We start from the raw sequence: 17,439 nt of genomic DNA, 5'->3' as shown, positions 1-17,439 counted from the left end.
AGCAGGCGATTGGCTGCGGCGCTGCTCTTGCCCGCCTTTCCTGGGCCATTCCGAACTATCCGGCCGAAGAGGCAGCCCACAGCAAGTTCGGGTGAGGCCAGGCAGCTGGGGCGAGAGGAAGGAAGGAAGAGGGGCAGCTGGGAAGCAGGTCGCCTGCAAATAAAAGCAGGTAGGGCTGAATTGTGGTTGGCGGGGATGGGAGTATTAGATCAGGAGCAGCTGATCTGGAAGGGACACCCTTGAACCTGGGAGTTCTGGGTTCCCCTTCAACTGGGGGGCTCCTCTGTTCTTTGTAAGGGCTGCAATTCTAAACCCCACACTTTCCTGGCAGTAAGCCCCATTTAATTGAGTGGTACTTGCCTCTGAGTAGACCAGGCTTTGCTTTTGGAGGCGTTTGGCTCGCAATACTAAAAACCCACTTTCCTTGGGAGTAAGCCTCATTAATTCACTAGGACTTGCCTCTGAGTAGATCTGGCCAGGATCACGCTACAAGTGTTTCCTTTTATTGCTTGGGAGTGTGGGCAGAGAAGAGAATTTGCCTGGGTTTTACACACACACACACACACACACACACACACACACACACACACACACACCATTTTCCATTGCAATAAACAAATGATGTGTAGGAATCTTTGCTCTTTGCTCCAGGGGCTTAGAAAGGGAGCCAGGGGTGTGTTGATGTGGAGAGTGGTTTTTCTTTTTAACTTGTACGGCTTTCTTTGAGGTGTGCAGGTAGGACTCCTCTACCCCATACACAGAACAAGGCAGAGGATGACTGAGGCATTGAAATTCAGGACTGCAGCACTTAAGACTTCCGGGGTGGAGGATGTGTGTGTGTCATAATTTGGGATGCTAACTAAAGCTTTGTTTGTGCATCTAGTAAACTAGCCCAGTAGGTTTGGGGGGGGCGGGGACCTGTTGCCCTTTTGTGCTAGTCAACTAATTGAAGGAATATGGTTTTGCTTTTAAGCACATCCTGGAGTCTGTATAATACAGTCCACATTTATTCAGGCTGTTTACTGCCTAATGTGTGGAGCTGCTATTGATGTGGTGCCCTCAGTGTGGGCCTTTCAAACAGAGACTCAGCAAAAAGAGCATGAGGGCTCCCAAAGAGGGCAGGGCCAGCTTACATCAAACTGTGCTGACACACATTACCATCTAAAGGCTGTTTGTGTGGCAAATTGAGTCCAGAGTCCAAAATTGCACAACTATTTTCTACTAGGATACTTCTTTTGATCTGGTTGGAGGGTAATGGGGAATGCAGGTAGCTTTAATTGGTCCCTTCTCTCTCCCCCTCCCCCCAGTTTAGGGTAATGTTTTTGTTAAAGCAACACCTACCAACACCTCCTCCTCCTCTTCGGTGATCATTTGTAGCAGAGTAAGATTGTCTTCCATAAACATGGTTTTAACAGTGAGTCTGTAAGACACTGTGGAGGCCAATTCTGGATCCACATCCTTCCACAGTGGGGGCATAGGTTTCTGGGCGGGAGTTGATCACTGTGAGGGTTTGCCAATTGTGCCTTCCTCTTAGTGCGTTTCTCCCTTTCGTCCTGAGTTTGAGTGTCTTCAAAACCCATGACACCTTTGGTGAAGGCTGTTCTCCAACTGGAGCACTCACAGGCCAGTGTTTCCCAGTTGTCAGTGTTTATACTACTTTTTTTTTTTGGATTTGCCTTGAGAGAGTCTTTGATCCTCTTTTGCTGACCACCAGCATTACACTTTCTATTTTTAAGTTCAGAATAGAATAGTTGATTTGGGAGATTATAATCAGGTAGGTTAGGGCACAAATATGATACGCTGCCAAAACAATAGAAAGTTGAACAGTCCCCTTATCTGGCATCATTCTCCTGCTGTACAGAGGAGAAGGCCTTGAGGGGCCTGGGAAGGAAATCCTATGCTGATGAGAGCGAGGGTGCTTCCATGCTACTTGAGAGCCTATTGGAGGCAGCATCTGTCTCTCCTCTCTGTTGGAAACAGGATTTTTGGCTTGATTTGGCAGCAGGACCCTTCTTATCTGTTCTAGTAAGTGAGAACAGCAGTAGCTCTTAATTTCCCCCAAGGATTAGATCAAAGACCTGAGAATAAGATAACCTGAACATGTGGCTCTGATTTTCCATTCTTGGATTTAAAGAAAAAAGACTACTGGGTGGGGGCAGAGTCTATGGCCCAGTCATGGTTATTTATCAAGGGATGGGATAACTGAAGGTCCAAACCAATTTTGAAGGGGCTACTCTGAGCCTTCCCTGACGCAACTTGCCGGTGGACAAGTCATCAAAGCAAGGCAGGCTGTCCTGGGACATAAAGTGTTCTGAAACAGGGCGTGTAAGTTTTGAAAAGATCTTTAGCCTTGGAAGGCAGAGAGTCACTCCTGTCACGGGGATCTCTTAGCACCTGGAAGGTATGTTCAACCTTTGCTTTGGGGACGGGCTCAGCGATAAAGCCAAAGGACCCAGGTTCAATCCCTGGTGTCCTCCTGTTTGAAATGCTGGAGTGCTGTTGTCAGCTGCTGCAGACCAGGGGTAGCCAATATGGTGTCTTCTAGATGTTGCTGGATTACAACCCACATCTTCCCTGTTGCCTATGGCGGCAGGGGCCAGTTGGAGTCCAACAAGGTCTGGAGCGCAGCACATTGGCTATGTCTGGTGTACACAGTACTAAGCTATGCAGGCCAATTGTAGAAGGCTGTTTCAGTGTTCATCATTCTATGTTCTCAGAAGCTCAGGGAGGGATGGCTGGGGAAGGGCTTTGTCTGTGGCAGTTGTGGAACTCCTTCCCCCCATCCCCAGCGGTATATCTGGCACATTCATTATCCCGATTTGACAAATGCTGAAGACACAGCTCTTTACTCTGGCATTGGACACTTGAGGTGTATATTTTTAGCACCCACTTTATTTCTGTAAGTTGTTTTAAACTGTTTTTAACACTGTGTTTTAATTGTTGTTACCCGTCCTGGGACCTTAAAGATAATGATGGTGATGATAGTTTATAAATATGTACAATGAGATATGTATTTAAATACCAAAAAAAAAATATTGCAGGTTTTCCCCCCCTTAATCCAGTTTGTTCTGACCATTTTCTGCAGCAGATTTGTGGATAAACTAAATGCAGAACTGATATGGAATAGACCAGACATAGGTTGATGTCTCCATCCCTTCTCATAACCATGTATGAGATGCAGGAAGCTACAGAAATAGCCAAAGGGAAAAGTGCTTTTTGAGGTTTCAGTATTGAAGATGATAAAAAGAAAGAAGGTTGTCAGAGTATGAGTCACAGCAAAATCTAAAGGATGGGCATGGTCTGAGTCCCTGTCCTAGAGCTTACTTAGCATAATGAGTAATCTGAACCCTTCTGCCATGGCTGCTGAGCTAAGCTTCATCTGTGGCATCCCAGATTCCCAACTGTTGTTAAGGTATATTGCTCATTTTATGATCATTTAAAATCATAATAATCCAAATGCTTTGTGTTGTGTTGCAGAGGTTTTTGTAAAGCATGAGGCTGAGTGAGGCACTGACTCAGCCCTTCCAGGCTCCTGCCAGCATCCGAAAGTTCTCAAGCAGCCAAGTTTACCTGTTCAGAAGCAGGCCGTCGGATTCGGATGACTCCTCGTCAGAGGAGGAACTTGACGTCATGGAATTGCGAGCGAGGGGGAAGGAACAACGGAGGCGCAACGCTGCCGCAGAGAAAGTTGGGGATGTGGTTCTGCTGGAGCGCCAAGTTAGCAAAGACGACAATCTGAACAAATTGGCACTGCAGTATGGATGCAAAGTAAGAAGTAGCTTCCTTGGAAGCAATTGATGACGTCCGTGGTGGGGCTTTTGTTTTGTTTTTACATTTCTGGCTCAGAGCCTTGCAGGGCTAAGGAAGAGCACTCTGTTCTGTTCCATGGACAGGCAAGATGGGGGAAGGCATCTCCTATCCAAGGGCAGCCTTTGACAACCAAGTCAAGCTGAGAGTTTCCAGGCTTGCATGCCAATCATTTTGTTGTTTGGGTGGCCGAGGAGTAACAACTGTTTAGCTGTTGTAACTCATCCGGTAAAAATAGCTGGGTGAAACGTCTTTGAAGTTGGAACGAGAGTGTCAGCTGGAAAAAAAGGTAGCCAGTTATGGATTGCCGAATTCTGTGTACTTGGGGAAAGAGTAGCTCAGTGGCAGAGCACCTGATTTTCATATAGAAAGCCTCAGGTTCAGTCCCCAGCATTTCCAGGTAGGCTTGTGGAGCTGCAGTCAGGCAGTGGCCAGTTCTGAGCCAGATGGACCAATGGTCTGACTAGGCAGGCAGCAGCTTCCTATGTACTTGGGTTTGCAGGAGAGGATGTTTGCTCCCTGTCCCATCAGCAGCATAGGATGCTGCCTTTTAGCGAATCTGACCATTTGCCCAGCCTCAAGGAACTCAAGGCTACATCCCTCAGAAACTGCTCAGCTCCCAACACCTCTGTCTATTGGCCATGCTTGCAGGGGCTGATGGGAGTTGTAGTTCAGCAACACCTGGCAGGCCAAACGTTCCCCACACCTGTTCTAAATGGAGATCATTATCCCAGCTGGTCACTGCATTGGATCTGAACTGATTTTGTGTGTGTACGGCTGTTGTCTTAAACTGCTTCTGCTATGTATGTGTTTTAAAAACTGTTTCTATATATGCAGTTAGTTTTATATATGAAACTCTTTGATATAAGCCAGTGTGGGCCAAACTTGGGGCTCCAGCTGTTTTTGGACTACAACTCCCATCATCCCTAGCTAACAGGACCAGTGGTCAGGGATTACGGGAATTGTAGTCCCCAAACAGCTAGAGACCCAAGTTTGGCCAACACTGATATATGCATTTACTATATTATTGCACATTGTTTCAGGTGTCCCCTTAGAAGCGATTCATGAAGTGATTGTTCGCATTAGAAGGAGCTGTTTATATACAATGAAAAAAGAGCTCGATAACTGACTTCCCACCCCATCTCCCCTTTCTGAATTCTCTTAGGTTGCAGATATCAAGCGGGTCAACAACTTCATCCAGGAGCAAGACTTGTATGCGCTAAAATCCATCAGGATCCCAGTCAAGGTCAACAGCATGTTAACAGAGACCCAGGAAGCGTTGCTGCCTGCCCAGAGAGCTGGTCTGTTGTTGCCTGCTGACCCGTCTGGGTCCAAAGAGGGAGACGGCAGCTCCAAAGACACCGAGCAAATCGATCAGTATTTCAGAGGGATCGACCAGGACATTGAGAAAGCAACTCTGCTGGATGTCTCCCCAAGCACAGACTATTGCATCGAAACACCAAACTGGTCACCTTCAGGGAGGAAGGAAATCGGTGCTGGAGCAGACTGTGGGATCCAGTGGTGGAATGCAGTTTTCATTATGCTCCTCGTAGGAATAATTTTGCCAGTGTTTTATATTGTCTATTTTAAAACCCAGCAGCTCGAAGTGACTACTACCTCCAACACAACTCTTCCTGTGAACAACACTGACGGGTCAGTGAGGGGGACACCCGCCCTCAGTGTGCTTAAAGAACCTCTGCCCACTATCCAAACCCACTTCCTTCCGTCAGGGGGATGACTCTGTCTGTTACCCCACCCCACCCCTCAAAAAGTGGAGGGAAGTCTCTTTGCTTTGAAATAATGTTGTTGGGATGAGCCAACAACAGATCAGTTGCTTCTTAAGTTGTTAGGAGCTCAACTTGGAAATGAGATCAAGGAAGACCAGGACAGAGCAAGACATGGACAGTGGCTGGTCAGTCACAAACGGAATGGTGGGATGGCTCACTTTTAAACAGCAAAAGGGGGTGCAAGTGAGGTTGCAGAACCTGAACCCTCTTGTAGGTTGTGTGCTCCCCAGTACCAGTCTTCAGCCAGATATCAGAAGCAGACTCAGCTGGGGGAAGGGCACCTAGGGAGAAGGTTCTGCGCTCCTCCCCTGTGCACCCTTTTTGCTCTAAAAATTTTGGCCACATTTGCACCTTACATTCTAGTTGGGGCTTCCCCCAAGGCATCCTGGGAGCTGTAGTTTGTTAAGGGTGCTGAGAGTTGTTAGACCACCACGATTCCCTTCATAGAGCTACAATTCTGAGAGTTCGCTGGGAAGAACCATTGATTGTGAAGCCAGCCTGAGAATGGTAGCTCTGTGAGGGGAATTGCAGGTGGTGTCTCTTAACAACTCTCATCATCCTTGACAAAATTGCAGCTCCCAGGTTGCTTTGGAGGCTAGTTAAAGCGGTATGACAGCACTTTAAGGTGGAGATGTGATCATATCCCCCCTTGTGTTATTGGGGGCAAATCTCATTTTATGCTTGCTGCCTCTTTCAAGACTCTGAGGTTTGGTCTTTCTGAGGAAACAGGCCTAGCCTATCACCTGGGCTATATAGATATATATTTAAATTAACTGCCAGTTTATTAAAAGTCATCTTGTCTTAAATGGCAGGAGCAGCTCCAGTCTTCCTTTGCATACAATAAAGCTTTCTTCGCATATACACTTCTGCTAAAAAAGAAGAGAAGAACCTAGTTGTCATCTCAAGCTTGGTTTACACATACACAAATACATGGGAGATACAAGGTTTAAGATTTCTATTTTACTTGCATTGCTTCCTCTTTCTCTAATGAGCTCAGGGTGGTGTTGCTGGTAATCTTCATCCTCTCTCCTCCCCATACCACACACTCTCCACCGTCACTACTTAGGGAAGGGCTATAGCTCAGCGATAAAGAGCCTCTGCTTTGCCTGAAGAAGGTGCCTGGTTCAGTCTCTAGGTAGGGCTGGGAAAATTTGCCTGAAGAACCACGGCCAGTCTGTGAATAGCACTGAACAAGATGGACCAATCGTCTGATGCACTATGCCCTTTCTGACGAGGCTGTTGTAGCCACTGCTGAACTAAATGACGGCTATTCCTTTTAGGACAGATGCAAAGGTTAAAGGGCAGAGCCAGTGGATTGGAGTGGTTAGTGTGTTGGACTAGGACCTGGCAGACCAGGGTTGAAATCCCTGCTCAGCCACGAAGTTCCCTGGGTGACCTTGGGCCAGCCACTGCCTCTCAGCCTGAGCCTACCCTACGTAAAAGGCTTGCTATGAGAGTAAAACAGGGAGGAAGAGAATACAGGCCACCTTGAGAGCTCTTTGGAGAAAAGGTGGGGTATACAAGGCAGGCAAAGAGTCGTATGTGGGCACTCCTGCCCCATTTTTCTCATAGCAAGCACCAGGGCTAAGACCCCAAGCCCAGTGGGAGGGAATCTCCTCCCTCCTGAATACAGATGGTGGAGACTCCTCCCATTTTCACACTGGCTCCTTTTGCAAGTTTGACTTCAGCGCCTTCAGCCGTATGTTTCTACCCATTGCTCCCAGAGGTCCTTCTGGTAAGATGGCAAACACAAAAGGCAGAAAAGAAAATCTATTTCTTCAAGGCTGCCTTTCCCAAACTAGCAGGTGTGGCCATAACCAATGTGGAGCCCTCTACCTGCTTGCTTATTGTTAGATTTAAACATCACCTTTCCTCTAAGGAGCTCAGAGTGGCATAAAGAGCGGTCCTGCTTTCTATTTCATCCTCACACCAAGAATGGGAGGTAGGCTGGGCCTAGAGGCAGTGACTAGTGGCTCACTGCCTTCCTGGACTCAATTCCCATCATCCCCAACAACTGGCTGTGCTAGCCAAGACTGATGGGAGTTGTAGTCCCAACAAGAGATGGAAGGACATCATGTTGGCTATCCCTAAAGCAATTCAAAATGGCTCTCACATTGGAAGTGTTCCCCCCCCCCCCCCGGTGTAGCTACTGTATATTGTGTTGTTCTTTTTGTACATGATGCACTGGGAGAGCTCTGCCCTGCAAAGCAGTTTTAAAGATGCTTTGAATCACTACAACTGAGCAAACAGCATTGTAGCCCAAAGTAGTTACCGGTACCTGCCGGTTCCTGTGGCTGATCAGGGCCTCTTCAGACCAGCAAAAGCTATTAGCACCTAGGCTTTCTTTACTTCTCTCCATAAAGCATTAATTTGGGAGTGGGACAGAAGGGGCACGGGCACACACACACACACACACACACTTTAATCACTCCCAAAGTCTTAACTCCATGCCCATGGAAACTGGCAAAAGCTCATCGTAATGGAAAACAGGCTAAATCTGTTTCAGCTGCAGATCTTTCAGACAGCAAAACACGACACTCCCTAAATGTTCGGGCCAGAGCACAAAGTATTAATTTCCATTCCACCTCTCTCGCAGCAAACCTGACAACGCAGTTACAACAAAGAGGAATTTGGTCCAGAACAGTATGGCAGGTGAGGACTGTGTTCAGAAAACTCTGCAAGAAGCCCCCTTTTTATTCTGTGATATCAATCAAATAGCTATAAAGAAAAACAAACAAGACTTTTAAGATAGGAAATCCAGAGCAGTGACCTTTAAAAATACTTGCATGGAGTTTCTCATGTTGGCTAGACACATGTCAATCCCAGCCAAGGATCAGGCATGACTCACCAAGCTTCTCTGTCTTGCAGTGTGTTGTTTTTTTAAGGGGTTCAGCAATAGAGTCTGGACTCGGCCCAGCTCCATACAGAAAAAAGAGAATACACGAATGGCTGCAGAAATCAGCTTCCTGACAATCTCAGCTTTCATTTTAAAAAGCTTCTAGTCATTGTGGCAATAATTTATTATTATTAATAATAATAATATTACCCCACCCATCTGGCTGGGTTTTCCCCAGCCACTCTGGGTGGCTTACAGCATATATAAAAGATTGTACATCATCAGACATTGAAAATTAAGTGGGGGACATATCTAGTGGTTTACGCTTCAGTGTCCTTGCCCTTCCCACCACTAGCAAAAATAAACATTAAAAACTTTGCATAATGTATGCAGGCTACATAATTCAGATTTTCTTGGTGGAGAATCCCGATTACTTTAGCACAGAAATTTAAGGGCAGAGTACACAAAGGGAACTATAAGAGAACATTTGAGAGGCATCCTTATGCCAGTCTAGAGCAGAGGGTAGCAGTGGTCATGCCCTCCAGCTGTTTGGGGTACAGTGACCATTAGGGCTGGGTGATGTAACAATACATCGTCCAAAATCAGTTTGAAGTCCACATCGTGGTAAGCTTCATAACAGTCGGCATGGTGATATCACGATGTGTACATGTGCTATGTAAAAAAACAAGATGTGGGGAAACCATAATTGGGTCATTGCCATAGCTGTCGACGCTTCCCATTTTTAAAGGAAAATTCCCTTATTCTGAATAGGATTCCTCGCAAGAAAAGGGAAAAGTTGACAGCTATGGGTCATCCTCTCATGATTCCTGCCACCCATGTTGCTCTGTACTATAAAATAACAGCTGTAACAGTATGTTAAAGGTAAGTAAAAATGTATCGGTTTTAGACTCCTAAGTAGTAGCAGCTGCCTGGACGTTTCCCCATTCGCCTCTACGTAGTTCCATCCTTATTTCAGACAGCAATATATCACAATGTTTAGCTGGTGACATATCACGATGTTGAAAACCAGACACTGCTCAGCTCATCAAGTGACCACTGACTATAGCCTAAGACAGGAATAGCCAGTGTGTTACCCTCCATGTGTTGTTGGGCTACAATTCCCACCAGCTTCTGCTTACCAGTGGGTGGGGATTTCAAAGGGGGGGGGTTGCACCTGGGTCCTGCTTTTGGGTTTCCCATAGGCATCTGCTTGGCCACTGTGAGAATAGGATGCTAGACTAGATGGGCTTCTTATGTTCTTAAATACTATGTTCCAAGTTAGCGCAATTGGATTTATGTCAGTTTTAATACAAAAAGTTTATGGTCTCTGGCAGAGAACTTGGGTTTGGTTTTTGTTTGTTTTGTTTTTTGAAAGAACATTTAGTATACCAAAGTGGAGGATACTTCCTATTGGAAAAGTTATGCCTGATGCTTCCTTGTTTCCTACTCACAAGGGCCACAAATCTTGTAAATAATGTTAAGTGCTTTGTTCCAGCTCTGTTCAGGATCTTAGAACTTTATTAGCTAACACAAAGTTGCACAAAAATCAGGTTTAGGTGGCAAAAAAAAAAAAGAGTCAACGTACAGGCATTTGTGAGAGCTAAGAAAAACAACAGTGAATTGATTTTAAGCATCTGTAGCTACACTCTTGAATATTTTTAGCCCAAGGAACTCAACAAATTTTCTGGAGCCACTAATAAATCCAGCCTGCTCTTCATGCCAGGAAGTAAAGCTAACACGTAGGTGAAGGTGAGAGCAAGAATCAGCTTTTCTAAAAAGGTATGATTCAGTCCAAAGAAACCAAAGTCATTTTCAGTGGTGAAGTTTAAAACTAGGCCAGCAGAAAGCATCTTTCGCCACCTACTGAATAACAGAGGCACTGATGAACAAATGGACATAGGAAGGGTGTGTCTATTAGTTCATGCAGGTGTAGTCTACCACATGTTCCAGATAAAAACAGGCTTATTTTTATATCATTCAAGTAGGCCCCACCATGTCTGCATAACATGTTAAAAGGTTTTTTTTAAAAAAAAGTTGGGGAAAATTGAGTGACAACACAAGGAAGACTGCTTGCCTTTGTAAAAATTCCCTCTTCTATACAACTACTTAAAAGTAACCTGGGGTGGGGGGTGGGGAGCAGACAAAATTCACTGCACAGGCAACTGATTTATTTATTTTTTTAATCTAGGCATCTGGGCAGAAAGAGAAAAAGGGGATAAGTATGAACCTTGGAAACAAATGTTGAAGACCAGGATTAAAAGCTAGTCATGCATTTGGGGGGGGGGGAGGTGAAAGAAGCAGAGAATCCAAGGAGCTCCAGATGTTGGATCACCAACTCCCATCAGTCCCAGCCAGCATGGCCAATGGTTAGGGGATGATGGAAACTACAGTACAACAACATCTGGAGGGCCACTCCTCTTTAAAGAGTGAAGTTTAAGCCAGAAGGAAACACTTTTTATTCCACCTTGTTTTACCTGGCTCACAACTGGAATGCAGAGTGGGATACACCTTCAAATATATGCAAGTGCTTCATTTGTACCTGTAAGCCTGGATCTTTACAGGCAAGGAAACAGGACCAAATCCAAGTTTAGGTGCTGACAAAGGGAAAAAGATTTGAGAGCTTCAGTTTAAATATGAGAGAGAGTCCGATATACACAGTAAAAGCCAGTATTTTTACTTTAGTGAATGCAAGATACAAATATTTTACAACAACTTCTAGCATTTTCTTAACCATTTGATAAAAAGTTCACTAGAATATTTATTGTATAATGAAGAAAAAAACACCACATTCAGGGAAAAAGATTAACTTAATTTTTTTTTCTTAAAGATTCGTCTCAAAGATGGCAACAAAGTCCAGCTTGTGCCGCCAGACGGCTTTAACCGCAAACAGCTTCGTCTGTGAACTGTTGACTACAAACATTTACCAAATACATATATTTTTTCTTATTTTAAAAAAAGCTTTTCTTTTTAAATATAGCAAAGCAGTGTTTTCTTGCACAGCAAAGTGAGGAAATTTCCCAATATTATTTTTTAAAAAGTCTTTTCACATTCTAAATTTTAAACTTCTTCCCATGGTTGATTTGGCAGGAGTCATTTATGTTCCTTATTTACTATATATTTCTTGTGCGCACAGTAGACTTGTCAATGCATTAGTGTCCTTTATAGTTTAAAGGCTAAAGCATTTCCAACATGCCTTACTTCTTTGTTTTAAAAAAGAGAGATACCAGGTACGAACAAGTCAGTATTGCTATGTCCACCATATGCAACATTTGACCCCAATTCTAGCAATCTGGATTTGCACAAGATTTAATCCAATTGCAACCTTCAATTAAAATGCCATTGATTCTATTTACACTTTATTTTTACTGTCACAATATTCCGTGGTTCTAAAAATAAAAGGGGCGCGTGTCTTTGAATAGCTTCATTGTACAAGCTACTGTTGAATTTGCAAAAGCTGGATCTTAGCGAGATTGGTACAGCCCTCTTAAAGAGCCAGTAGCACCTCAGAACCTATTAAGGACAGAGGCTGAGATTGTCACTTCTTTGAAAGCACTTCCCGGCCCAAAGCACCCTGCATTTGAAAAGCTAACAGGCCTGGCGTGGCATTTTCTCCCAAATGGGGAGTGTGGCACAGGAGCTCTTCCAAGCAACAATTCCCCTGACGCAGAAACCACACTATGTATTTCCCTTCGCATCTGGAATGGCTTCAAACGGTTGCCCTAAAAACCTTGGGCTTAAGGGGACTGAGAGTTATAAAGCTACTTCGGGCATAGCAAAGGACCTGCAGGCGCCCAGTATTTTTCAGCAAGTTTAAATAGCACCTTCTTCTGTCTCCCCGACCTCTGCCCTGCAATGATATAGCGTAACTCCCTTCACATTGCAAAAATGGTTTTCTAAGAAGCATGAGGTACTTCTGCTCAGAAACTGGAGCTTGTTTGAGACTCTGGCCAAAGTGGGACCCTCAAAAGCCTCTGCTGCCACATTAGCTACAACACTTGGGGCTGTACCCCATTGCTCTGTCTACTAGCAAAAAGTTTCTGGTGCTAGCAGGTGGAATTTGATGCAGCAGTTGCGCTAGCAGAAACTTGTTGCGCAACAGACGTCGCAATCTATTGCACAACCAAATTACAAGCAACCTGCTTACGAATTCTCTTGTGCAACAACATTTTACCAGTGTGGGGGGGGAGCATACTGCTAAGTGACTTTTAACTTTGTGCCTTGCAATATTAAGGTTTTTATTCAATGGAGCAGTGCAGTGGGCCTGGGGAAGGGGGCTCATCAGTGTACCAGCCTAAAGGCATTTTGGGCCGTTATGGGGCCAGGTGCTTCAGTGCAAAATCTAGTATTTGGTACGAAGGAATAGCAAATGACAGCATAGAAACACTGACTCGCTCCCATGCCAAAGTACAGGACAGAGCTGCGCACACACACACAATCCTCTGCCCTGCTGCAACTATCTTTATCTCTAGGACCACTGTGTAAGACTTTCAAAACATCTAGAGTTACATTATTAGTGTTAATTATATAAAAAAGGTCAGCATGTTCTGTTTTCATGATGTAAAGCTCTTTTGCAGGAGACAATGGATAGGACCTGATCCTGGAACAAGGAGATTAGCTGAGAGTTAACAGTCTGACTCTAAGAACTGATTATTATTATTATTATTATTTCTTTAAGAAAGAAAGAAAGAAAATGGGCTGGCTCGATTCAAGTACAAAGCCAAAACTATATATTTTTCTTTTCTTTTTTTAACGGGGGAAAAAGTTGATGTAACTCGTTACAAACCTGCATAGGAATAAGAGACTATTGGGATACAGTCAGCAAAGCCATCTCATTAAGGCACACAAGAAATCAGACAGTAAATGTGAAATGAAGAACTCCCATTCAAATGTACAGCAAAGTTCATGTAGGTGCATAAATAGTGCAGGAGAATCATACCAATCCGAAGCATCAAAAGGATCTATGAAGCGGTGGTGTGGTTTCTGTGTTAAGCGTGATTTTTTTTGGGGGGGGGGGAAGCTGACAGACCACTGGGACGTTTTCTGCTCTACCCTATCCAGACAGAAGTAACAGTACCTAGTGTGCATTAGTTCCTCAAAATGCTTCTAAGAAAGAGAGATCCTAGAAGCTTATGCATTTACAGAACCCTTAATGAAAACTAAACCGGAGCCAGCTATAAAACACATAATCCACCACCAGTTTGTACAGTTTTTACATAAGGTGGGGAAGACTTATAGGTGAAATGAATTATACAGGGCATAGTTTTGCCCATACCTTGCTTATCTTTAAAAATAAATAAGTAAGGCAGTTACTTGAGGATATATTACAGAAAAAATAAATTGAGAGCTTCCATTCAACTCTTGGCTCTTGCTTAGTTTTATTGATATTTTGCCAAAGGTTAGAGAGAGTTTAGGTTGTTTTAAATCCTGATTTCTAGGTAACAAAGGCTTTACTTTGTCCTATAGTAGGTTAAGGGTTTTTTGGGGGGGTAGTTCAGCTACTGAATGTGTTACTTTGGCATGCACGGCCAATATATGCTCATTAAGACCAAGCCAAATGCAACAGTAAATTAAATTTTAAGTGCACCTGTTTTTGCTTTATTATAGATTTTGTATTCTCATTTTGTATTTTTCTGTTGTGAACCGCCCTAGGCTCTTCAGATGAAGGGTGGTATGCAAATTTAATAAAGAATAATAATAAAAAATATCAATGGGAGCACTTCTCCTAATGCAAACAGCAGCTTTGGAAGAGTCAAGAACTGCAACAGGAAAGAGGGGTTTAAAATCCTACCTCTACCAATTTGAATGCTTTAAAACAGGGGTCCCCAAACTGTGGCCCATGGGCCAGAAGCAGTCCATGGAGACCGTTTAACCGGCCCATGAGCCACCCCCGAACCGAGCTGCCCACTAGGCGAGTCCCCACGTGCTACGCTAAACCAGCACAGTGCGGTGCAGGGACTCTCTTCCGCGGCTCCAGAAATTGCTTCTGTGCATGTCTGCAGCACCGGAAATCGCTTCTGCGCATGCCCAGATGCCGGAAATCACTTCTGTGCAGGCGTGATTTTTGGTGTCTGGGCATGCACAGAAACAATTTCCGGCGCCGCGGACATGCACAGATGTGATTTCCGGCGTTGCACTGCATCGGCCCGGCCCAAGAAGGATCTCCACGGGAGTGATCCGGCCCATGCCCGGTAAGCCTGGCCGACCCCTGCTTTAAAACGCGTGCACATCAAAATGCAAGGACACGTTCAACACCATACCTAGTTTGGCCCTAAAGATGTAGCATGTACATACTCAAATATGCATCACAAAACATGCTTGGTTATGTAAACATGCCACAGGGATCTGCTGGCCTACTGTTGCTCCCTGCAGTTAGATGTTTCAGAAAACTTGCTGTTTCCACAGGTATCATGAGAAGCAGAGCTCTCAAGCTGCGATTGTAGAATCAGCGCCCCCTACCCCACACACATGCAAAGCACTGACCAGCCACATCACTTGAGGTGGTGCTGTATTTAAAGGATACTGAGCATTAAGAAAAGGAAACTTCTGAAACACTTTGTCCCCAACCCACACACCACTTCAAAACCCTTTTATATTTTGCTTCTGATGTATGTTTCTGCTACTTCAGCATGAACAATAAGGTAATCTCCCCCACCCCCAAAGAGGCAGTTTTAAAATAACAGGTTGTAACCACCTTAATTCTACTCAGGATAGACCCACTGAAATTAGTTGACTTTTAAGTCAGCCATGTCAATTTCAAACCAGTCAACTCTGAGTATGATTAACCTTGGCAACAACCCACAGCCTTTACCCCCCCCCCCCAATGCATTTTATTTTCTATTTATGCAGGATGAACTTAACACCAGGTTTTCTGGATGGGATTGGAAGGGTGGGTATCACTTTGCTATCTATATACATATATTTATATATGTATATATATACACATATATGTATATATATATTTATAAAATGTATTATGAAGCCTTACCATACAGCACAAAAATGTTTTAACACACATTCACCACCAGTGAGTGGGGAACGGCCCCTTTTTAAACACCCTCTGAAAAAATCTGGATAATATTAATTAAAATCCAAAAGGAAGTACAGTATATTGAACAAAATAGTAAATATTAAACAGTGAATACTCTACTTAATAAGGACCTCGCCTTTTTTTTTCTTCAAGTTGGCGTCAATCCACAAAAATATACTTTTTTAATCTGGCGAACGTACAATACATAGGTACTTACACCAAAAGGTGATAATATATTTAAGATGCTATATACACAAAGTTTGGCTCAAATTTTAAATTTACATATAGAATAATAAGTATTCATGGCTTATTTTTCCCCAAGGTTCTGCCTGCAAGATTTTTTTTTCCTTCCTCCCCTAAAAACAAAAGACCAAAAAAATAGACAATCAAAAAACAAAACTATATTCTACAAAAAAAAAGCGCGACACCATACAGCTTTGGCTTATATAAATAATTCATAGCAGAATGTGTTCAAAAGTACTGTATATAACTTTCTATATAGTCTTAGAGAAGGGTATGGTTTCTTTAATAAAAAATATACACAAGCTAAAATTGTTTTTCTCTATTTTTTTAAAAAGGTAGGAGGAACGTAAGAAAGATTTCAAACATTTTCCAATTATAACTTAATATATTAAAATTTTCTTTACGGACTATCTTCTAGTCTAATATCTTTTGAATATTCCATGCACGTTCTTTGTGTCTCTCTTTCACACTTGGTAAAAGGGAAAAAAGGGGGATACCCTTAATTTGACCCAGTATAGTTTTGCACGTGCAAATACAGGTGTTGGGGTTTTCTTGTTTTGTTTTCAACATTGCCAGCCCTTCTCCATGCACCCTTTCGTAAGAGAGAGAGAGACCCATGCTTGATTGGGTAATATAAAGGTCATTCTATGTACAGTATTGCTTTCTTTTTCTACGGCTCTGCTGCTACAAAGCGTACTCTTAACTACAGGGGACAGTACGGCTGTTGGAAAACACACACACACAGGAACACGACTACAGGCGAGCCCTCACGCCTCGGCCATCTAGTTTGGTAGATTACATACGGGTACGACATTTATTTTGCAAAACAGGTTACATTATTCAAGGAGCAAAGTCCAGGTTAAGTGCCAGACTAGACCAATACCTAGTAGGGTTCTTTTCTGTTATACTGTGTTTTAAAAACCACGGGGCATCTGCAGCTATAGGAGGAGTTGGTATTTAAGTGCCTGCTGATTTTGTGTGTGAGGGAGAGAAAGAGAGAGTATGTGTGCCTTGCTTCACACACTCACACATGTATATGTATACAAAGATATATATATTTATATATATGCATGTATGTATATACATATAAATATTTATTTCATGTCCTTATTTATAAATTTAGATATGTCAGGACTGTCCATTGGGATAACTCAAAAGTAGAAACGGAAGGGAGAAAGGGAGAATGGGAAGCTTATGTCACCCAAGTATCCATTCTCATCCGCTTTACAGTCGGGCTCTCTCTGTCTTCTGAATTGGGGGGCCTTCCCAGTCCAACCGGCGAGTGGAAGTCACTCCTCGGGTCCTCCCGGTCGCTGCCATCGTACGAACTGCTGGAGCTACTGAGACTGTCGACGGGAGAGCGGCCCATTTCCTGGCGTGATTGTTGCTGAGGTTGCTGCTGTTGTTGTTGTTGCTGCTGCTGCTGCTGGGGGAACGCGGATGGGGTCACTCGGTCTCGAGGGGGCGAAATTGGCTCGGACTTGATGTTAATGTTTTGGTTGGTGTTAATAGATAAGTTGGAACCCTGAGATAACTGGCTTCCAGTCCTAGTAAAAAATTAAAACCGGAGGTGGGGGGGGGGGGAGAAAAGCAACGTTATTTATAGGGCTTCACAGAGATGAGCTATAAGCAAGGCACAGCCCCGCCACCCAAACTTTCAGAAAGGCAAACACAAAAGGAAACGGCAGGGGGAAAGGAAAAGCAGCAACGCTGGACAAGACTGAGAACAAATCTGGCTG

At 43.8% G+C, this 17,439-nt stretch overlaps 2 protein-coding genes across 15 annotated transcripts in view; one reads left to right on the top strand and one right to left on the bottom strand.

Moving 5' to 3' along the window:
* Window positions 1-58: 58 nt before the first annotated feature.
* LYSMD4 (LysM domain containing 4) lies at window positions 59-11,633 on the top strand. 3 transcript variants are annotated; one of them, XM_083475246.1, is made up of 3 exons: window positions 59-169; window positions 3,480-3,768; window positions 4,973-11,633. In XM_083475246.1, the coding sequence occupies exons 2-3, from the start codon at window positions 3,493-3,495 to the stop codon at window positions 5,543-5,545; spliced, it is 849 nt and encodes a 282-aa protein (XP_083331372.1). In that variant the 5' UTR covers window positions 59-169; window positions 3,480-3,492; the 3' UTR covers window positions 5,546-11,633. The 3 variants fall into 3 exon arrangements, with proteins under 3 accessions (XP_083331372.1, XP_083331371.1, XP_083331370.1); XM_083475245.1 differs by lacking the exon at window positions 59-169 and adding an exon at window positions 538-2,401 and having other exon boundaries at window positions 3,478-3,768; XM_083475244.1 differs by lacking the exon at window positions 59-169 and adding an exon at window positions 2,438-2,899 and having other exon boundaries at window positions 3,478-3,768.
* MEF2A (myocyte enhancer factor 2A) overlaps window positions 11,082-17,439 on the bottom strand; it is a 92,185-nt gene continuing 85,827 nt past the window's right edge. For all 12 annotated transcript variants that reach the window (XM_083475140.1, XM_083475144.1, XM_083475135.1 and 9 more), the window contains one exon: window positions 11,082-17,247. In XM_083475140.1, coding sequence (XP_083331266.1) covers window positions 16,893-17,247 — 355 coding nt within the window. In that variant the 3' untranslated portion in view covers window positions 11,082-16,892. The remainder of the gene's footprint in view (window positions 17,248-17,439) is intronic.

Source organism: Podarcis liolepis, assembly GCF_965112155.1.
Source record: "Podarcis liolepis genome assembly, chromosome: 14".
In the NCBI taxonomy this organism is placed as follows: Eukaryota; Metazoa; Chordata; class Lepidosauria; order Squamata; family Lacertidae; genus Podarcis; species Podarcis liolepis.
This window is presented reverse-complemented; position numbering and strand designations above follow the sequence as displayed.